The sequence below is a fragment of the Dryobates pubescens genome, chromosome 18, assembly GCF_014839835.1.
Source record: "Dryobates pubescens isolate bDryPub1 chromosome 18, bDryPub1.pri, whole genome shotgun sequence".
Lineage (NCBI taxonomy): Eukaryota > Metazoa > Chordata > Aves > Piciformes > Picidae > Dryobates > Dryobates pubescens.
Window position 1 is genome coordinate 5,315,026 of NC_071629.1, and position 18,916 is coordinate 5,333,941.

Genomic DNA, 18,916 nt, shown 5'->3' on the forward strand with positions numbered 1-18,916 from the left:
AGTCCAACCTGTCACCACAGACCTCATGACTAAACCATGGCACCAAGTGATGGAGCAGAAGAGATTCCTGTCAGCAGAGCATAACAAAAGTAAGGGGCAGAGAAAGGCAAGTAAACTCTCTTGAAGAGACTGTTTCAGTAGAGAACAGACACTTCTCCTCAGTTACTTAATAACACAGATTAACTATAACTAATATTACCCTTAATTAAAACAGCACAGCTCATTACTGTTATAAAAATAAATCACCATCAAAGATTTTTTTTTCCCCTTTGATAAATTCCATTTTTTTTACTCTCTCTCTACAACTACCTGAAGGGAGGTTGTAGCCAGGAGGGGGTTGGTCTCTTCTCCCTGGCAATCAGCACCAGACCAAGAGGACACAGTCTCAAACTGCACCAGGGGAAGTTTAGGCTGGAGGTGAGGAGAAAGTTCTTCCCAGAGAGAGTTGTTAGCCATTGGAATGTGCTGCCCAGGGAGGTGGTGGAGTCACCATCCCTGGAGGTGTTCAAGAGGGGATTGGATGTGGCACTTGGTGCCATGGTTTAGTAGCCATGAGGTGTTGGGTGACAGGTTGGACTTGATGATCTTTGAGGTCTTTTCCAACCTTGTTGATTCTATGATTCTAAGTGTTTACCTGTTCCCAAAGTAGTCTGCAGCGAAGTGCAGGTGCATGCAGCCCTAAGCCATGGTTTTAAATGAGTGCAATTGAGCCAAGCAGCCAAATTGCTGTGTGAGCAAAGGGGATGCAGCCTGTGAGAGAAGGTGGGGTCTTCAAACCAGAAGTTTGCAGCTTTGGGTTTAGATGTGCCTGCCTAAGCTCCTTGCCCCTGAACTGGGATATAATACTATAGAATAAGTAAGGGCTCTACAACCATTGTCTGCCTCATACTGGCACCATGAAGTTTTAGGGTGCCTCATGAATCTTTCTTTAAAAGGCAGTGGTGAGCTTTGCAGGGAAGCTGGTAAGAAAATGGAGAGGAAGGACCTTGCTTGTTCAGCTCCTTAAGAGAACTCTCTTAGACCTTCTTGTAGGTAGCATGCTAAAGCTTCCTTTTTAGAAAGCAATGCAAGGAAGAGAAGGGGGGGGAATAGGTACTTAGGAGTAAAAAGAAGCAAAATCAACTTTTAAAAAGCTGAATTAATAAAAACTAAAAGTATCTGGGGGGGGAGGGGGGGGAAATACATAAAAAGAGGAAATCAGCCTCCTCAGCAGGAAATTCAAAACAGAGGAGAAGCAAGCTTAAACTTTCACCCTTCCTCAGGACTTCTGTCCTGCCCACACCTCTGACCATCATCACCAAAGCTTTTTTTTTTTAACCTTTTTTTTTTTTCTTCTGAAAAAGAGGAAGGAAAAAGCATCAGCAGCTGTGCTGGGCTCCTGATGACAAAGGGAGTGGACAAAGGGAAGTGTTCCTGATTTATCTCCTGCCTTGGAGAGAGACAGCAGGTCTGCTCTGCTCTAGAGGGAAAGGCTGCAGCGCTGGGAAGGATGGGAATGCTGGTGAGAGCAGCTGTGCTCATGAGCCCTTTCCTCTTCTGCAATGGTGAGTCTATGGAGAGGTCTCCTGCTTGGGCTCTCCTACCACTGGTGTGTCTTGTGTGCATTTGTGCAGGGTGGTGCTGGTTTGGGAATAGAAATAGGACCCAAAGGCCAGCATCTTGCATGATGCTGGCTGGATGCTCAGCTGATCCCAGCCTTGTGGCAGCCAAGTGCACTGGAGCGTCAGGGCTGCAGAAACACTGCCCACATACTTCACTTACTAAGAGCCTGCCTACATTGTGATGGGGATTTCACAACGAGCAGCCCAGCATGAAGGCTCTGCTTAGTTCTAGCATCCCCAGGACAGGGGAGGTGTGAAAACTGGGAGAAAATGATGAAGAAATGTTTATGAAAGCACAGGTTCAGCCCTAGGAGTGACAAATTGTACTGGGGCAGAGGCAACAGAGTTCATTTTTATTGGAAGATTACTCTGATCCCTTGCTTACCTTGGTTGAAGTCATCTTAGTCTGCAAAAGCAGAACAGACAGGCAGTGGAGGGCAGGCTGAAAGCAGTGCTTTGCTGCTTGATGTGTGATGCTTTCCAGGAACGAGAGTGTGGGGTGGTGAGAGCAGCTGTGGCTGGGAGCTGTGTGACTCAGGCTTGAGGTAGACACCTTCCTCAGATCTAAGCTGGTCACCAGTTCTCATCCTGTGCTCTGCCTGTTGCTCTCATGCTTGCTGATGAGCACCAGGCAGAGTGTGAAAGCCAAACCCCACCTGGCAGTGCCTCTGGCATTTAGCTGTTTCCCATCTGTGTTCCTCATGCCATGCTGCCTTTTTGTTAGCCCAGCCCTCACCACCTACCTGTGCCTCTGATTTTGTGAAAATCAGAAGCCTGTGCTTCTGATTTTGTAAATCCCTCCTGCTGATGCTCCCACCACCACTTCAGCACCCAGGAGCTGCCTTTGCCATGACTGCTTTTATTTGACCTTTCTTTCTCCATTCTTCCTGCAGCTTTTCTGGACCTGACTGGCCCCAGTGAGATCAAAGGTGTATGGAAGGGATCTGCCACCTTGCCGTGTGCCTATGTGCCTGTGAAAGACTTTGAGCAGCAAACTCTCTCATGGACTGTGGTGCATGACCAGAGCTCTGGCACTGTTATTTGGAGGGATGGTTCTGGAGACCACACTTTCCTGTCTGAGTACAGGAACAGGGTCAGTGTCTCGAAGGACACCCCAGGGAATGTGTCTCTCCATATCCTGAGCCTGGAGATCTCTGACAGGGGAAGCTACACTTGCCAGGTCACCTGGAGAGCAAGCAACAACAGCCTGATAGCAAGAGAGATCACCACTAAATTGGAGGTCGTAAAAGGTAAACCCAAAGAGGGAGCTGCATGGGAGTGGAAGGCTTGGCTCAGGAAGGCTTTCAGGAATTGAATGGAGCAGGAGGGCAGTGGCCAGCCCCTACTGGTGCAGCAGCAGTTTGCTGAGCAGTGTCAGGCTTGGGTGAGATGCAACAAATAGGTCAGAGAAGAGTTTGCCCACAATACTACAACTGCAGTCTAGGTCTGGGGGCCTCTCACTTACCCATTTGTCCCTGGTTCTACCTGTATCTGATGACTTAGTGTCTCCAAGGGACAGGAACCTGTAGGGAAGTCTTTGGGATATTGTATTGCTTTAGTTTGACCAAACTTACCAGCACATACCAGATCTCCCTTTGTCTGGGCAGAAGTGATTTATAGAGCAACAGAGATGGCATCAGCCCAGCAGAGCAAGCATTCATCTAGGAGATACAAAGGGGGACAGAGCTGGCACAGGCACAGCAAAGCCAGGCTTAACCTGGCTTCAGGCACAGGTGACTGAGACTGGTGGCTCTCTTCCTCCTGGAAAAGCCCTGAAAGCAAAACCAAGAACTGCCATGAAGGGGAGGAGGAACCTTCCCCATCACAATCAGGGCCAGCATGACCTGGGCTCCATCTGCTTTGTCTTCCAGTTGCAGTGACCAAGCCAATCATCAGGGCCGGCGAGCTGGGGCTGAAGGTCCCAGCAGGAGCCAGCACCAGCCTGACCTGTGAGGCCAGCGGGTCCCCCCCCATCAGGTACCGCTGGTTCAGGAGCATCCTGGAAGGCAAAGCCCTGCTCCTGAGCAGCCAGGCCGAGCTGGCATGGGACAACCTGCATCCCTCTGACTCTGGGGTGTACTACTGTGAGGCAGAGAACAAGGTTGGGGCCGGGACCGTGCAGCGGAGCGATGCTGTGGAGCTGACTGTGACAGGTGAGTCCCCAGAGCCACAGATGGGTGGAAAGCATCTAGAGTCCTTCTGTACTGGAACAAAACAACATTCCCACTTCCCTTCCCTGAAAGTACAAAAGCCTTGCCCTTCTGCCCTCTGAAGCACTTCCCATCACTAGCTCTGATTTTCTGTCCTTTATTTCTTGCATTCAACTTCCCTCCTCCTCCTCTTCAGAGGAACTGACACAAAAGAGGTTTTGCATTCAAAACATGTTTATTCCTCTTTGGGTTTTTGAGGTTCTTGCTGTGTCTGTAGGGCTGCCTGTTGCAGTTCAGCAAGTTTAGATAGGAATCAGAACTGACCTCATTGTGAGTGTGAGGAGTGGTCATTCAGCAAGGTGGAAAAAATCCAGCTGGCTGTTGTTCTTCATGCTGGGCTATGTGCCAGGACCACACTGCTCCCACCTCACAAATACATTTGAGATACCCAGGCTGTGAAAGATGGTGCACAATGATACCCTGGGGAAGGCTTGCTACCTTCCTTGGCTGGTACTCAGGCATCAGAGCTGTGAAACTTGCTGCAGAGCCAAGCAGAGATGGTGACTTCTGATGAGCTCCCAGTGGAATGCAGACTATAGCTGAATGTGTTATTTCTCATGGCAGCTGCATGTGAGAGGATACAGCGAAGGATCAGGAAAGAATGATGGTCATGCTTATTAATGCCAACAGCTCATAGTCCCCAGCCTGTCCTCTGGCTGGTGGCTGGCTCCTCAGGGTCCTATCCTACCAGTGGAGAAGTTATACACTAAAGCAGCACCACAAGCATGGTTGTACTCCTGTGTGAGCCTTTCTCTCATTCACTTTGCAGATCCAACCACAACACCAGAGTCCTTCCCAAGGGACGTGGCAACCTCAGGGACACACCACCCAGCCACAGGTCAGGTAGCAGCAGTTACAGCTGGTGGAAAGGATGGGGGTCAGGGGGAGGGTTTGAAGCCCATGATCAGCAGTGAGGTTTGTTCCTGGGGAATGCAGTCTTGACAAGATTGTATTTTGGTCTTTGCACTTCAGTTTTTACCTTGCATGTTTCTGAGCACAGAACACAGAATCATAGAGCTGTCAGGGTTGGAAGGGACCTCAAGGGTCATCCAGTTCCAACCCTCCTGCCATGGGCAGGGACACCTCACACTGGATCAGGTTGCTCAACATTTTCCTTACCTCTGTCTCCTTACTCTTGAGGAGGTTATGTCTGCATAAGAAGCTCTGTAGATGTCTTATGTCTGCTTGAATGCCATTTCCTAATTTTCAGACCATATAGTTTGTCCTGGGTTCCGTTATTTATTTATCTTTCAGAAGGGCTTTTTTGCTGCTTTTCTGGTCCTGAATGCAAACTGCTGCAGTGGGAGGCAGAGCTAGACTCCCTAGCGGCAGACACAAGGGATGCAAAAGCTGCTTCAGACCCGACTGGAAACAGCCTGCCCTACCTAGGACAGTTGTTCTGAGGGAGGAGGGCTTGTGATTTCCAGTTTGGTTTTGTGGGATGTGGGAATTCAAACCTGGGCTGGAGCAGATGAGCTCATAGAAACTTCTGGGGTTAAGTTTCATGTGAGTTTTAAATGCCCATCGGCCTGGCTGTGGGGAGCAGCAGCTAGGGGGAAGATGAAGACAACTGTTGATTGTTCTTACAGAGGAAAGCCAAACAGAGTTTGTGTTCAGACATACCTCAGCAGACTCTTGGACTCCGTGGGACTCCACCACTGTAACAGGTGTGTGTGTATACACACCAGGGGTGCACATACAGCTTGTGTGCACACAGCATATACAGACACTATGCATAGTATATAGACACTATGTGTGTATATACACCACTATACAGACTCTCTGTCTTATAGTATATAAATAGTAGTCCTTTCTCTCTCACTGAATGTAAAGGTAGTGGAGTCTTCCTCTTTTGATCCTCCAGCCACACCCCTGGATCTGTCTCCTGGTGCTAAGATGGAGAACTAACTGGAAATGCACTGCAAGCCTTTCACTCCTGTTTGTCTTTGCAGGTCTGCCCATCACAGCAGTAACCTCAGAGAATGCTGTGGGATATCCAGAAAAGAACTATACATCTCAGGGTAAGTGGAGAGCAAAACAAACCTAAGATGAGACCTTCAGCCTCAGAAGTAATGTTCTGCCTTTTGGCTGCGAATTAATGGCTGCTCTCAAAGGACCTAGAGAATTCAGGCTGACACTGGATGGCTTTATGGAGGGGGGGAGCAGGGGAAGTAGCTTTCCTAGTCGGTGCACACAGAGCTGTTGGTGTGTTCCCAAACCTGGCAAATCTTCTCTGTTTGAGGGTCTTCTGCTGTATTGTTCCAGACTTCCAGAAGACTGGCCTGTCCCTGTACATGGTCATCCTGATTGCTGTGATTTGCAGTGCTGTGGTTTTCCTTGTCATCTCTCTTATCATTTGCCTTAGAAAGCCCAAAGATGGTGAGTAGAATGTTCTGCAAAGTTTGAATGCATTGTGCTCACCCAGCTCGGTTGCACTTTTGAGGGGGTTTGGGGATGGGGCTGGCACTGTGCTTGCAGCTCCCAGTACCAGCGCTGGCACCTGCATCATGCCAGTGGCTGGTCGAGATGTGCCCGGACCGAAACAGGCGCTGGAAGATCTGGGGAGCTCCTTTTCCTCGGGGAAAACTGGTCCCAGCAGCCTAGCACGGTCACCCGGGCACCGGCGGGAGAGGAGTCCCTGTACCACCCTGGCGCTCCCGACCCGCTCTCCAGGCTGGCCCCGGCGCCACCGGCAGCGCGCAGCAGGGGGCAGCCGCTGCCCGCTGTGCCCGCCCCGGCCTCGCTGCTCCGCCTCACCCTGGCACCGGCCCTGGCCCGCTCCCTGCCCGCTCCGCCCCGACGGGGCAGCGGAGTCGCCCCTTCAGCCCCCATGCCCGTGCGGGTTCCGGGGGGATCTCGGTCTCGTCCAACCAAACTGGTGCTGCGATTCTGAGGGCTCTCCCTGTTCCACGTGCACCCGCTTGCTATTTACTCTGTAAATGTGGGAAGTACTCACCAAATGCTTCAGTCTTCCTGGGCTGTCCCCAGGAAAATCCTGACTAAAAGCTGTCTCAGGAATCCCTTCCCACTGACCATGCTGGGAAAGGTTGCAGAGAACAGACTGGGGTCTGGAGTTTTCTAACACTGATGGCCACAGGCCATAGTTTTCTCCTTATACCTTAGTGTCTTGAAATCCCTTTCTTCAACACCATGCCACTGTGACTGAATGCTCCTTTTGCCTTTTGTATCTCTTTGAAGGCTCCAGAATTACCTCTTTCTAAGTTGTTCTTCATTGAGTTTCTAACAGACAGGAAAAATGTCTGAACTGGGAGCTTCCAGCCTCTTAAACTCAACTCCACCTTTGACATCATGCCAGTTATTCTGACCCAGATGTGTGACTGCTGGGATCTGGGTTGTGCTCATTTTCTTGGACTGAACTGGGAGCAGGAGTCATTGACCATTTGACCCAATCTCAAAGGTTCCTATTCTTAGCCTGTGTTTCAGAAGCTGCTTGCTCATCTCAGACATGGTAAAGTTCTGTGTGGAGACTATAAATGCAAATTGCTGACCTATTTCTGATCATTCTTTTCCAGCTCAAGTCTACGAGGTAGTATTGTGAGTATAACCTTTCATCTACCCCAGTGATGAGGTTTGGGGGATTGTATTCAGAGTCCTAGGGCATAAGATTTAACACATCCAACTGGCAGGTTCTGCACATTGGCCACCACAACCCCAGGCAGTGCTACAGGCTGGGCTCAGAGTGGCTGAAGAGCAGCCAGGCAGAAAGGGACTTGGAGGTACTGGTTGATAGTAGGCAGAACATGAGCCTGCAGTGTGCCCAGGTGGCCAAGAAGGCCAATGGCATCCTGCCCTGCGTCAGGAAGTGTGGCCAGCAGGAGCAGGGAGGTCATTCTCCCCCTGTACACCACACTGGTTATGCCACACCTTGAGTCCTGTGTCCACTTCTGGGCTCCTCAGTTTAGGAAAGAGGTTGAGATGCTGGAATGTATCCAGAGAAGGGCAACAAAGCTGGGGAGGGGTCTGGAGCACAGCCCTGTGAGGAGAGGCTGAGGGAGCTGGGGTTGCTTAGCCTGGAGAAGAGGAGGCTCAGGGGAGACCTTATTGCTCTCTACAAGCCAGGTGGGGGTTGGTCTCTTCTTGCAGGCAGCCAGCACCAGAACAAGAGGACACAGTCTCAAGCTGTGCCAGGGGAGGTTTGGGCTGGATGTTAGGAAGAAGTTCTTCACAGCAAGAGAGATTGGCCATTGGAATGTGCTGCCCAGGGAGGCGGTGGAGTCACCATCCCTGGAGGTGTTTAGGAAGAGCCTGGATGGGGTGCTTGGTGCCATGGTTTGGTCAATTAGATGGTGTTGGGTGATAGGCTGGACTTAATCTCAAATGTCCCTTCCAACCTGGTTTATTCTATTCTACTAGAGCAGAAAACCCTCCACAATCCTACTTAGGAGGTGAAGAGCCTCTTAAGCAGCATGGAAAAGGAGGCTTAAAGTTAGCTCAGCAGGGCACTATTTGTAGGCTTCCCACACCAGCACACAACGTAGGAAGAAAGGTCTTTTCCTTTGCACTAGGAGAACCATAAAAGTGAGCAAGAGCTGTTTACTAACTCCTGAGCCTAAGGAGGCTTGTTGACAGTCATCACAAAGATAAATTGCCAGTGGTTTGGTTTTTTTTTTCCTAATGCAAAGTACAGGAACTCCCTTTCCAGAGACCTGATGCACAGGTTGTACTCTGATTTATGCAGAGTATGATCTGGATTCACCTCCATCACTTTTATGTGTGTATCTTGCACAGAGCAGAATAGAATAGAATAGAATAGAATAGAATAGAATAGAATAGAATAGAATAGAATAGAATAGAATAGAATAGAATAGAATAGACCAGGTTGGAAGAGACCTTTGAGATCATCATGTCCAACCCATCATCCAACACCATCTAATCAACCAAACCATGGCACCAAGCACCCCATCAGCAGCTGTCTGGCTGTGCCATTCCAAGAAATAGTAGCAGTCAGTGTGTTGCCTACACACCTCTTGGTGTCTCTGGAGCTCTCCCTGGGCTTGAGGCAATGCTGCTACGGTGCCTAAGATTCTCCTGCCACCTGCAAGCAAGATTCCTTCAGAACACTGTCATAAACCAAGGGCTCAGGTTTACAGAGATTTGAATCAGACCACAGTCTTGCTCAAAACTTGGTGGCTGGGAAATGCTTTGTCTGCTCTGGTTGCAACTCTTCTTTCCGACTGCGTTCTGGTTTCAGCCGTAACTCGAGAGCGACAGCTTCTTCAAGATTTCAAAGTACATCTTACTATGAGGAGCCCATCACCTCCACTGAAAACAACTATGTGATGGAGCCCACAGAAAACAAATGTGGAGAAACAAATGCACAAGAGAACAAATGTGACTGTGCTGGAAACATCCAGGAATCCGAGTATGAAGTGGGGGAGGCTGTATGAGAACCAAGAGCGTTCTGCAGGTAGCAGTCCTGAAGAGTGCCTTCATCCAATCTATCTCCCCCTCCACCTTTGCCTCTGAAAAATAATTTGGGCAAACAGTTCTTGCTCATCCACATATTGTGGAGCCTGAACTGTCTCTGCAGTGAAAATGCAAACCTCTCCAGCAGCTTCAGCTACAGACTGCTGTGCAGATCTGATTTTGCTTTTCCTGGTTCCCTTTTACCACCTCTGTAAAAGATGTGTGGAGGGTGGGCAGATCCCAGGCCAAGAGCACTGCACTGAACTCACTGCTTTACACGATCAAAAGGATCTGTGGAAAGCCAGGGGCACAGATGTCAGAGCAATCTGAGGGGCGAGGGGCTACCAGTGACACACAAATGGGGTCAGGGGCCTCCACATTTGCTAGTTGCGCTCAGGACCTATCTGCAACAGCAGCATTCAAAAAAGGCTATGGGGTGCTGCTGCTATTAGAGGCACTGCACTGCAACAGAAAATAGGATTAAAGCCCATGGAATGCTTTCACCTTATCTGTGCATCTAAGTCTTGCCTTGAAAGAGTTTAAGAGAGCTAGAAAAGTTGCTGAGGCTGGTAATACAGGATGACCAGTGGCATGAAACCGTGCTGTGCAAATGCTTTACACTTTCTCAGCTTGCAGAAAAAACACCAACAAAGAAGAATGAGGCAAAACAAGCCAGGTGTACTGCCATGGCCAGCACCGAGAAGGTGATGAGGGACGATGTGTTTACAGTTTCTCCAGAGAGAAAAGGAAGCAGACGTTAGCTGCGATTAGCTGGTAGCACTTTTAATGGGCGAGGGGAAAATGCTTCTTTTATGGCATACAGAAGTAAACGTGGAACGCGAGGCTGCTCATCCAGTGCTGACAACCCAGAGCACAGAGGTCCGAGGAGAGATCAAAGAACTGAATGATGTAGAAGTTCATCAGCAAGTTCATCACAAAGGACTGGGAGCACTTTACAGCTGCTCATCGGTGGCCTTACACTTTCTCCCTGAACTTCCTCGCACCACAAGCTTTACTTCTCTTGGTTAAGAACGTACTTGAAAAGCTGGGAAACCTGACTTCAGCTGGAAAGGTGGCTGGGGAATAAATTGTCACCATGTACATGCAGCTTCTTGCAGATGTGGGGGAGCTGGTAAAAAAATCATTAAACTTCAGGACTACAGAGTTAGTGAATTTTGTTACACTTCTCTTTCTTTTGCCTGTTGAAGTGCATGTGTCTGAATGCCTGCTTGTGAATGTCTCTGGGGGCTCAGCCATTAGCCTCCCACGAGCATGTGAAGTTCCTCTGCCTGAAAGCAGAGGAATTATTGTGACTCCCCTGGAGTCTGGGATGTGTTTTGGGTGTTGTGGCAGGTGCCACCAATCACAGTCAGGGAAGACAAGCTGCAGGACCTGCTGCTTATCTAGTCTGAGGCTCAGAGCTAAGGAAATGAGACGTTTAGGATGTGAAACAGGTTGTTACAAAGAGTGTCAAAAGACAGTGAAGCCTGACAGTCTTCGAGGAGGAGGAGGAGGAGGAGGAAGGTGGTGAGTAGGGGGGGAAACCTTGCCATAGTATTGCAAGGCACACAATTGCAAAAAGGGTTTACTGGAGAACAACAGCCAAATCATGACTGGATGATGTCTTAATGTGATGACAAATCAACAGTGTTGAAATTTTTCTGGGAAGCTCATATTTTCTTAATCTTCCAATTCTAGATGAGGTTGCAGTTTGTGGAGCCCTGCAGCAGTGTTCTTAGCCTTTAGAAAGGGGGTTTAAAGTGTGTGTGGGGGTGTGTGGATGTGTTTGGCAGGGAGGGGTGGGAAGGGAATGCTACTGTTAATGGAAAGCAATCTCCTCATCTGAGCTCCATCCCAGCATCACACTTGCTGCAATGGGGCTTCAGTGCTATATGGAGCCACTGGAAAGCAGGAGGACTCTGAAAGTCAAGCAACAGAGTGAGCATCTGAGCAAAGATGGGGACACAGCCTGGAGAATGAGGAGGAAAGAGTGTGTCCTTTCTGTAAGTGGTGTGACTGGTACAGCCATCCAGACAGCAGACTGGTCTCTCTGGAGAGACCTGAGCTCTGTGCAGACAAAAGAACTGCCATGCAGCCAGCACCATGAGCTCTTGCCTTCCTGCCTGAGTTTCCACTGCTGCTGCTCTTGACCTGGCTAGGAAAGACTCTCTCTGCTGTCCTAGGCTGAGGTCATTTCAAGCAATGTTGTCCCTGCTACCAGCTCCCTCAGGAGTTACCTTGCTTTCCATTCTCCTTTCATCCTTCTTTTCAGAAAGAAACTGTGGACTTTGCACAAGGTGATGAAATGTCCCTGATGGCTCTGGGGAAGCTGATCTGTCATCAGGCAGACCAAGGCACTCCATGTGTCAGTCAGCATGCTGGCTTTGCAGGGTCTGTGTTCTCAGGTGTGACTGTGGTAGTGCTCAGCACGATGGCCAGAGCTACCCAAACAGGGACTTGGCCCTGGCTGCTGAAGGTGACTTGCAGTGCTGCTCATCTGAGGGGGTGTGATGGAGCCAGAGCTCCAGCCCAAGAAGAAGGGAGCACTAAGGCAAGACAGAGGAGAGAAATACATCACATCCATCACATTTGAGGAACTACAGTTCTGGGTGTTTGTTTTAGCTAAATAGCCTTCTCCCCTCCCCCTTAATCTCTGATAATTACAGCTTCAGGAAGTCTTGCATGTCTGGCTCAGAAAGAAGTCATGTCAGCAGTTTTAGCTTGGGTTTTCATCTTGTTCCAGATCATGTTCCCCAAAATTCAGCTTCCTTTACAGTCTTTTGCATAGGAGACAGTGTGCTGGTGCAAGCTTCTGTCGCCAGTCATGGGCCAGGATGTGCAAAAGGCTGGGTTTAAATCATCTCTCTGCAAATGGACATACTCACTCTTTCAGTGACATTGCTTGAATTGTGACAGGAGCTAATCTGTCTGTTTGGTTTGCTTGCTTGCTTCCTTTTAGGCAGGACTCAAACACAGTTAATGGCTTCTTGGTGGTGGAGTGGGCAGATGGGGTACAAGCAGCAGGAACTGCTACCACACTGGTAGCTTCCCTGAAGAAGTCAAGAAGAAAAGGCAGCCAAAAAAATGAAGTTTCCACTGCACCAACAGGGGAATGCTCTGCAAAAAACAGGTGCAGCTGCTTCCTCCATTGTCTCCCCCACCAGGCTGACAGTCAGACTGAGTCTGGAACCTCGTATGAATGTATTGCACCAGGTCCTGCCACACCACAGTTAACTTTTTGCTCCTGTGTCCTTGCCACAGGCAGGTTTCACTGCAGCAATAAGCAGAGCTCAGTTGAAATCATATTCAGCAAGTCCACCTGAAGCCTGCAATGAGACCTGCATGGTTCTTATCAGCTTATTGACTCTAGGAAAATGAAGAGTCTCCAGTTTCATTGCCCTGGGCAGGGAAGGAGCCATCAGTGACAAATGGCAGCACTTCCAGAGAGCAGCCTGAGCTCAGCTGTGATTTGAGCACATCAGCTCAAGCAAACAGGGGTCTGTCATGATGGGATGTGGCAGATCTGCACCAGCCACCCTTCCCTCCCAGCTCCAAGAGAAATTGGCTGCCTGTATTTTGTAGAATCAGAGAACCAGACACATCCACCTCCTGCTCAAAGATGCTGTTCTCCTGATGCAGTTAAACTAGGGCCTGCCAAAACAAAAAGGTGCTTTAGTGAATGGTTAAAAGCCTTGACCAGAATTCCCTGGGTCATTAGAGTTGTTTTTACACCTTTCTTATCTTCTGTAATTCATTATCCTTCTGGTAATAATTAGCAGGCACATTTCAGCCCCATGCAGAACACCTATTGATGACTTTTAGGTGTGCTTTAGAGATTGGCCATTGGAATGGGCTGCCCAGGGAGGTGGTGGAGTCACCATCACTGGAAGTGTTTAAAAATAGCCTGGATGAGGCACTTGGTGCCATGGTTTAGTTGATTAGCTGGCGTTGGGTGATAGGTTGGACTCTATGATCTCAAAGGTCTTTTCCAACCTGGTTTATTCTGTATTCTTTTAACCCAGAAGGTCTCCTGAATTAAATTCCCTCTGCCACCAGTGCCAAGTCACCTCCTTAGAAAAGCCTCTGTGTGATGCAGAGCACGAATCCTGTTGACTTTTGCCCATGAACTGGACTACATGAAGATAGTTTGTGATACTGTGAAAACGAGAGTGCCAGGCAGTGCCCATCTGAGCACAAGCAGAAGGAAAAAGCTTTAGGTGCATACTATTCAATGTGAATGACTCCAGCTTGGTAACCTTTCCCTACCCCTGGCACCTTCCCCATGGCCCTGGTCAGTACAATTGCACTGCAGTAGGGCAGTTTCTGGGCAGGAGCTTTGTATTGCTGTCATCATAAAGAGGACCTTTTCTGTTAAAACAGAAAAGAAACAGTAAAAGTGACATCCTAAGTTTGAATCAGAGTGTTTGGCTAAAAAAGCTAGGGAAGGCTGACCTCACAGGTCACAGGCTGACCTACTCAGATAGTGAATGGGGCTGCCCTCAGAGAGTCTGTTGCAGCAGAGGCCAGTGCATGTGTGTGGTGGAAGAGCTGAGTGCCATCAGCTGGAGAAGACACCAGGGAAATGGAATTGAGCACAAGCCAAGTTGGTTTCTGCCTTATGCTCCTGCATGGTGAGTCAGTGCACTCAGACCTGTGCTTTTCCACTGCTGGATGCCCAGTTTTGAGTCCTCATGGTGTGACAGAGGGAGAGGCTGAGCAATGCCATCACACACAAGTCAGAGGGAGCTGAATTCCCCCTTCACAAACATCTCAAGTTTGCTTGCCCTTGCTGCTGAGTGCTTGACTGTGTAGTCATCACAGAGCTCTTCCACTGCAGCTGTGGAAGAAATGAAAGAGGGGAAAAAGAAAAAGAAAGGGAAAAGCTAAGGGGGGGGGGGGGGGGGGGGGGGGAAGTAAGGGGGGAGGAAGGTTTTTAAGGAAAGGGAAAAGGTTTAAAAATAAAAGGGAAAAGGTTAAAAAACAAAAAAGGAAAATGTTTTAAAAAAGGGGAAAAGGTAAAAAATGTCACCACAAAAACCTTCAATTGTGAAAAATACTAAAAAGAGCACTCACCAGAAAGTCAAGAGAGTGGTAAGAGAAGTAAGTGGCGAGAAGGGAACATGCAATGGAACTGGAAGGATCCTTACAGCCTTTGTCCATCCTTTACCCTTCACCTAATTCAGCAGTGAAATGGACTCGTGATGCTGCAGAAAGAGGATCCTAGATAACAAAGCACAGAAGAAAGGGAAGTGTTCTTCACTTGCATTCTGGCCCCAGGAGCGTGGGGGTCTGTGACCAAGTGCAGGGAAAGGAGGACAGACCTGGAGTTCTGGGAGAATGGGAGAAGCTGTGTGGACAGCGCTCTTCATGATGGCTTTCACCTGCTGCAGCGGTGAGTAAATGCTTCAGGGTGTAAGGACAAACCCCAGAGTTATGAGGTGGTAGGGAAACATCCCTGGCATTATTGTGCCTTGCTCTTAAACACTGTCAAGTGTGGAAAGGCTTTCGTTATTATGTGTTTTTTGTATGGAAAATAGAGCCTGAGGATTCCCAGGAGTCTCCTCTGGTATCAGAGACCAAAAGGTGCTTGTAAGTGTGGCAGTGCTGGGCAGAAGGTCAGCTCCCACTCCCCAAAGTAAGATCAGGACTGCATTATCCAGGACCCTTGGAGAGGACCTGCTTTGCTGTGGTAGCTTCCACAACAGCCTTTGTGAAGCTGGAACATGCATTCTGCTAGAGTTTAATAATGCATCACTCTTGCTCTGCTAGCACAGCCCTGGGAAGAAGAGAAGCTGTGATTGTGGGACTAGGTGTGGACTCACACATGATTCCCTTGGTCTCTCCTGACCTGCTGACTCTCTGATGCTGGAATCTCTGCTTTGGTTCCTATGCTCGTGAGCCATATGTGCCACTCCCAGGGCATGTGGGCCACTGGCAGAGGAAGGGTTTGGGAAACAGGAGGAAGGTGCTCCTGACATTTAGACAAACAGGCTGAAGGATTTTCCCTGTTTCCATCATGAAAAAAACCCTAGCTTTGAAGCTTTCTGGGACCTGCCTTTCAAGTGACCTACTGTGAGTTAATGCAGCTGAACAGAACCTGTTGTTCTGGGGAGGAGGAGAAAGGGGAGCAGGATAGGAAGGACACAGAGCTGTTGCAATGAGTACAAAGAAGGTGATCCAAGGGCTGGAACACCTCTGCCCTAAGAATGGGCTGAGGGAGCTGGGGCTGTTCAGCTTATAGAAGACTCCAGAGGGCCCTCAGAGCTGCTTTCCAATACTTAAAAGGATCCTGCAGGAAGGCTGAAGAAGGACTTTCCATAAGGGTGTCTAGCAATAGAACAAGGGGGAATGGTTTGAAGCTGAGGGAGAGTAGGTTTAGACTGGATCTTAGGCAGAAGTTCTTCAGTACAAGGGTGGTGGGACTCTGGAATAGATGGCCCAGGGAGGTTGTGGATGCCTCCTCCCTGGGGGTGTTCAAGGCCAGGTTGGATGAGGACTTAAGCACCCGAGTCTAGTTGAGAGGTGTCCCTGCCCATGGCAGGAAGGGTAGAGTAGATGATCTCTGAGATTCCCTCCAAAATAAGCCATTCTATGGTAAGGGGTATGGGTAGAGGTGAACCAAGTCCAGCTATATTCAGGTAATTTGCCACTTGCAGGAGTAGCTGCAATCTCACTGGGCAGACAGCTGGAGAGAGTGGGAGAAGGAGATGGGTACCACAGAATCTGCCCCCGCTTCTGTGGCTCACTTGAGTGCTTGGAGCATTTATGATCCCAGACAGCTAGGTCAAATCTGAAGTTCCCTAAGGCTAAAGCAAAAAGGTTGGGTTTGATCCAACATTCATTCCTTGAAACAGAGCCAGTAGTTCAGAGCAGATCCCCAAGGGCTCCTGCCTGCATGGCCAGCTGGTGCTGGCAGGCTGGGAAGGAAGATGATCAACTGGTTTAGGAAATGGGCTAGAATGCAACTAAACCTTAGTTTTGTCTTGTTATCATGCACTATGGATAATACAAATCCCTCTGCTCAGTCTTCTAATCTCTAACACAGCCCTTCAGGGTTTTTGCCTGGTCCAGCTCTCTTCCTTCCAGTGAGAGAATTCACGTTGTTTGTCTGGAAGACTACATCATCCCAGCTCAAGGGCCACTTCTTTCAAAAATGCTGTCTCAGGGATTGTCACTTTGCTGAGTTTCTCTCATCCCTTCCAATCAGCTCTCCTTTGGAGCCATCCCTGCTGCTGTTGAAATAGGCACACAGAGAGTGCAGCTGCTCCACAGGGAATCCATGGATAGCAGCAGCTATTTGATGGCACACAGCAATGCAAAACGTTGTGGGAGAGATGTTGAAAGAAACTTGTGATCAGATTAACACACTGGGTAGCAAACACACTGAGCCTCAGTGCATCAAATACCTCAAGGGTATTCCTGAGCAATTTTCTAAATAGCTTCCAAGAGTGGAAGAGCTAAGCTCTTCTTGGTGGGGGTCTGTGAAAAGAGGAAGAGGAGAAATGTAAAACTGATACATCAAGGATCTGTGTCTGACTGGGATGTGGGGTTTGAAGAATGGAGCTGTGCCTGCCAGTCAGCAGATATAGATGCAAAGGCTGGGGCTAGAGATAAGGAATAGGAGATGCTCCTTCAGGTCTTGTGCAGACTGTAGCAGCTCCAGGAGCAGGACTCTGTATTGAGAAGGAATTCAGAACTGGCAAGTGTCCAGAGAGAACCAATAAAAATAGCCATGAGGTCACAGCAACTCTTCACTTCCCTGTGCTCACTGAAGTGGGGACTGGCCCTGGTCTAGCTGCCTGTGGTCTACAGCACATGTAAGATGTGGCCACATACTGGCTTCCAACTGCCTGGTGACTCCTGTCTATCCCAAGGAAACTCTCTTCTGCTGCATTCTCATTTCTTCCCTTAAACTGTTGCTCCCTGCAGCCATGCTGGGTCTGTCTGGCATCCACGAGGTCAAGGGCACGTGGATGGGATCCACCACTTTGCCATGTACCTACATGCCCTCCGAAGGTCTCACACAGCAAACGCTGAGCTGGAGCCTGGAGCGAGACCACAGCAGCTCTACCATCTTCCGGAGGGACAGCTCCGGTGACCACGTCCTGTTGTCCCGGTTCCGAGAGCGGGTCAGCGTCCCCAGGGACAGCCCTGGCAACGCCTCCCTCCTACTCCAGAACCTTGAAATGCCTGACAGCGGACACTACACCTGCCAAATCACCTGGAGGTCTGAAAATAACAGCTTGGTAACAAAGGAGGTGACCACCACGGTTAAAGTTGTCAAAGGTAAATCCAGCCACAAAGCCCTGCTCTTCGTGCAGCCAGTCCGACCCACAGAGCGTGCAGGAGGAGCTGGTGGGAATTGTCTTTCACACCACACTGTCTACCACATCAAGGCTGGGTGCTGAAGCAACCTCCTTCCTTACTGTGGTAGCCCTTCCTCTGTGCTCATGGAGGACTAGGGAAGGGGGATCAGTCAGTAAACACCCCCAGTCTGGATCTGCCAATGGGCCACTTGAACCCATGGTGCTCAAGGTAACATCCAGATCTGGTTTGGGATTTGTGCAGGTAGCCAGCACCTCTGTGCTTCAGGACATGGGTGATGTGTTGCCCAGATCTGCCTTCTCCCCTTCCCAGGCACCCTCAGTGTGTGCTAGAAAGAGCTGTCTTTCTGCTGCAAGGGCACACACTCAACAGAGCAGGACTTGTGTGACATGGCAATAGCAAGCATGGCACAGCTGAAGTGACCTGCCTTTAGGCACAGGTGGACTGAGAGTGGTGGCTCTGTTCCTCCTGGAAAAGCCCTGAAAGCAAAACCAAGAACTGCCATGAAGGGGAGGAGGAACCTTCCCTACCACAACCAGGGCCAGCATGACCTGGGCACCATCTGCTTTGTTTTCCAGTTGCAGTGACCAAGCCAATCATCAGGGCCGGCGAGCTGGGGCTGAAGGTCCCAGCAGGAGCCAGGACCAGCCTGACCTGTGAGGCCAGCGGGTCCCCCCCCATCAGGTACCGCTGGTTCAGGAGCACCCCAGAAGGCAAAGCCCTGCTCCTGAGCAGCCAGGCTGAGCTGGCATGGGACAACCTGCATCCCTCTGACTCTGGGGTGTACTACTGTGAGGCAGAGAACAAGGTTGGGGCCGGGACCGTGCAGCGGAGCGATGCTGTGGAGCTGACTGTGACAGGTGAGTCCCCAGCCCGGGTTCCTCATCCCTGCTCTGCAAAACTCAAGTAGGGAGTTTCCTCTACCATAGCAGGATCAGACACTAATGCTGAATATGAATTGTGTGGAGTGCCATTTCCAGAAAGGAAATCACTGGTGCTGGCATCTTCTCTGCTTCAGGGTGCCCTTGGCATGTCTTGCTCTTCCCTGGCTTCTAGAGCAGACAGGGATTAGGGAAATGTCCTGATGAGCACTGCTGGTCACTGCCCTGGGAGCAGAGGCCATTGACTACCCCACTGCTGCTTCAGGAGCAAGCCCAGCTCTGATGGGGCAAAGCAGCTCTGGGAAAGGTTACCATGGCCTCACCCTTAAGCCCTGGCAGGTCTGCCCCTGGCCACGCTGGGCTCTGGCTTCAGATGAGCCTCCTGGGGCCACAGGTGAGTAGAGTCTGGTGCTGGAAAACAGAAGACCGAAGCTGTCGAAGGTTGTCTGGGGACCAGTCCCCGAGCCTGGCT

The 18,916-nt window shown here is 49.8% G+C and overlaps 2 protein-coding genes across 2 annotated transcripts; both read left to right on the forward strand.

Moving 5' to 3' along the window:
- The first annotated feature begins 1,435 nt into the window (after window positions 1-1,435).
- On the forward strand, window positions 1,436-9,219 carry LOC104306397 (V-set and immunoglobulin domain-containing protein 4). The gene is made up of 9 exons (XM_054169792.1): window positions 1,436-1,544; window positions 2,495-2,851; window positions 3,473-3,754; window positions 4,581-4,649; window positions 5,401-5,478; window positions 5,764-5,832; window positions 6,077-6,190; window positions 7,345-7,366; window positions 9,024-9,219. Exons 1-9 carry the CDS (start codon window positions 1,490-1,492, stop codon window positions 9,217-9,219), a joined length of 1,242 nt encoding a protein of 413 aa, XP_054025767.1. The 5' UTR covers window positions 1,436-1,489.
- A 5,356-nt stretch (window positions 9,220-14,575) lies between these two features.
- Window positions 14,576-18,473, forward strand: LOC104306396 (V-set and immunoglobulin domain-containing protein 4). Its single transcript, XM_054169793.1, has 3 exons — window positions 14,576-14,630; window positions 17,051-17,524; window positions 18,142-18,473. The coding sequence occupies exons 1-3, from the start codon at window positions 14,576-14,578 to the stop codon at window positions 18,471-18,473; spliced, it is 861 nt and encodes a 286-aa protein (XP_054025768.1).
- Window positions 18,474-18,916: the final 443 nt, after the last annotated feature.

What these genes read in the sequence shown, in the direction of transcription:
- LOC104306397 (XM_054169792.1), top strand. Translation starts at nt 1,490, where the DNA reads ATGGGAATGCTGGTGAGAGCAGCTGTGCTCATGAGCCCTTTCCTCTTC. An exon ending in GGACTCCACCACTGTAACAG is followed by an intron (nt 5,479 to 5,763) that starts GTGTGTGTGTAT and finishes TTGTCTTTGCAG; the next exon opens with GTCTGCCCATCACAGCAGTA. An exon ending in CAAGTCTACGAGGTAGTATT is followed by an intron (nt 7,367 to 9,023) that starts GTGAGTATAACC and finishes TTCTGGTTTCAG; the next exon opens with CCGTAACTCGAGAGCGACAG.
- LOC104306396 (XM_054169793.1), top strand. Translation starts at nt 14,576, where the DNA reads ATGGGAGAAGCTGTGTGGACAGCGCTCTTCATGATGGCTTTCACCTGC. An exon ending in GGCTTTCACCTGCTGCAGCG is followed by an intron (nt 14,631 to 17,050) that starts GTGAGTAAATGC and finishes TGTGGTCTACAG; the next exon opens with CACATGTAAGATGTGGCCAC. An exon ending in CACGGTTAAAGTTGTCAAAG is followed by an intron (nt 17,525 to 18,141) that starts GTAAATCCAGCC and finishes TTTGTTTTCCAG; the next exon opens with TTGCAGTGACCAAGCCAATC.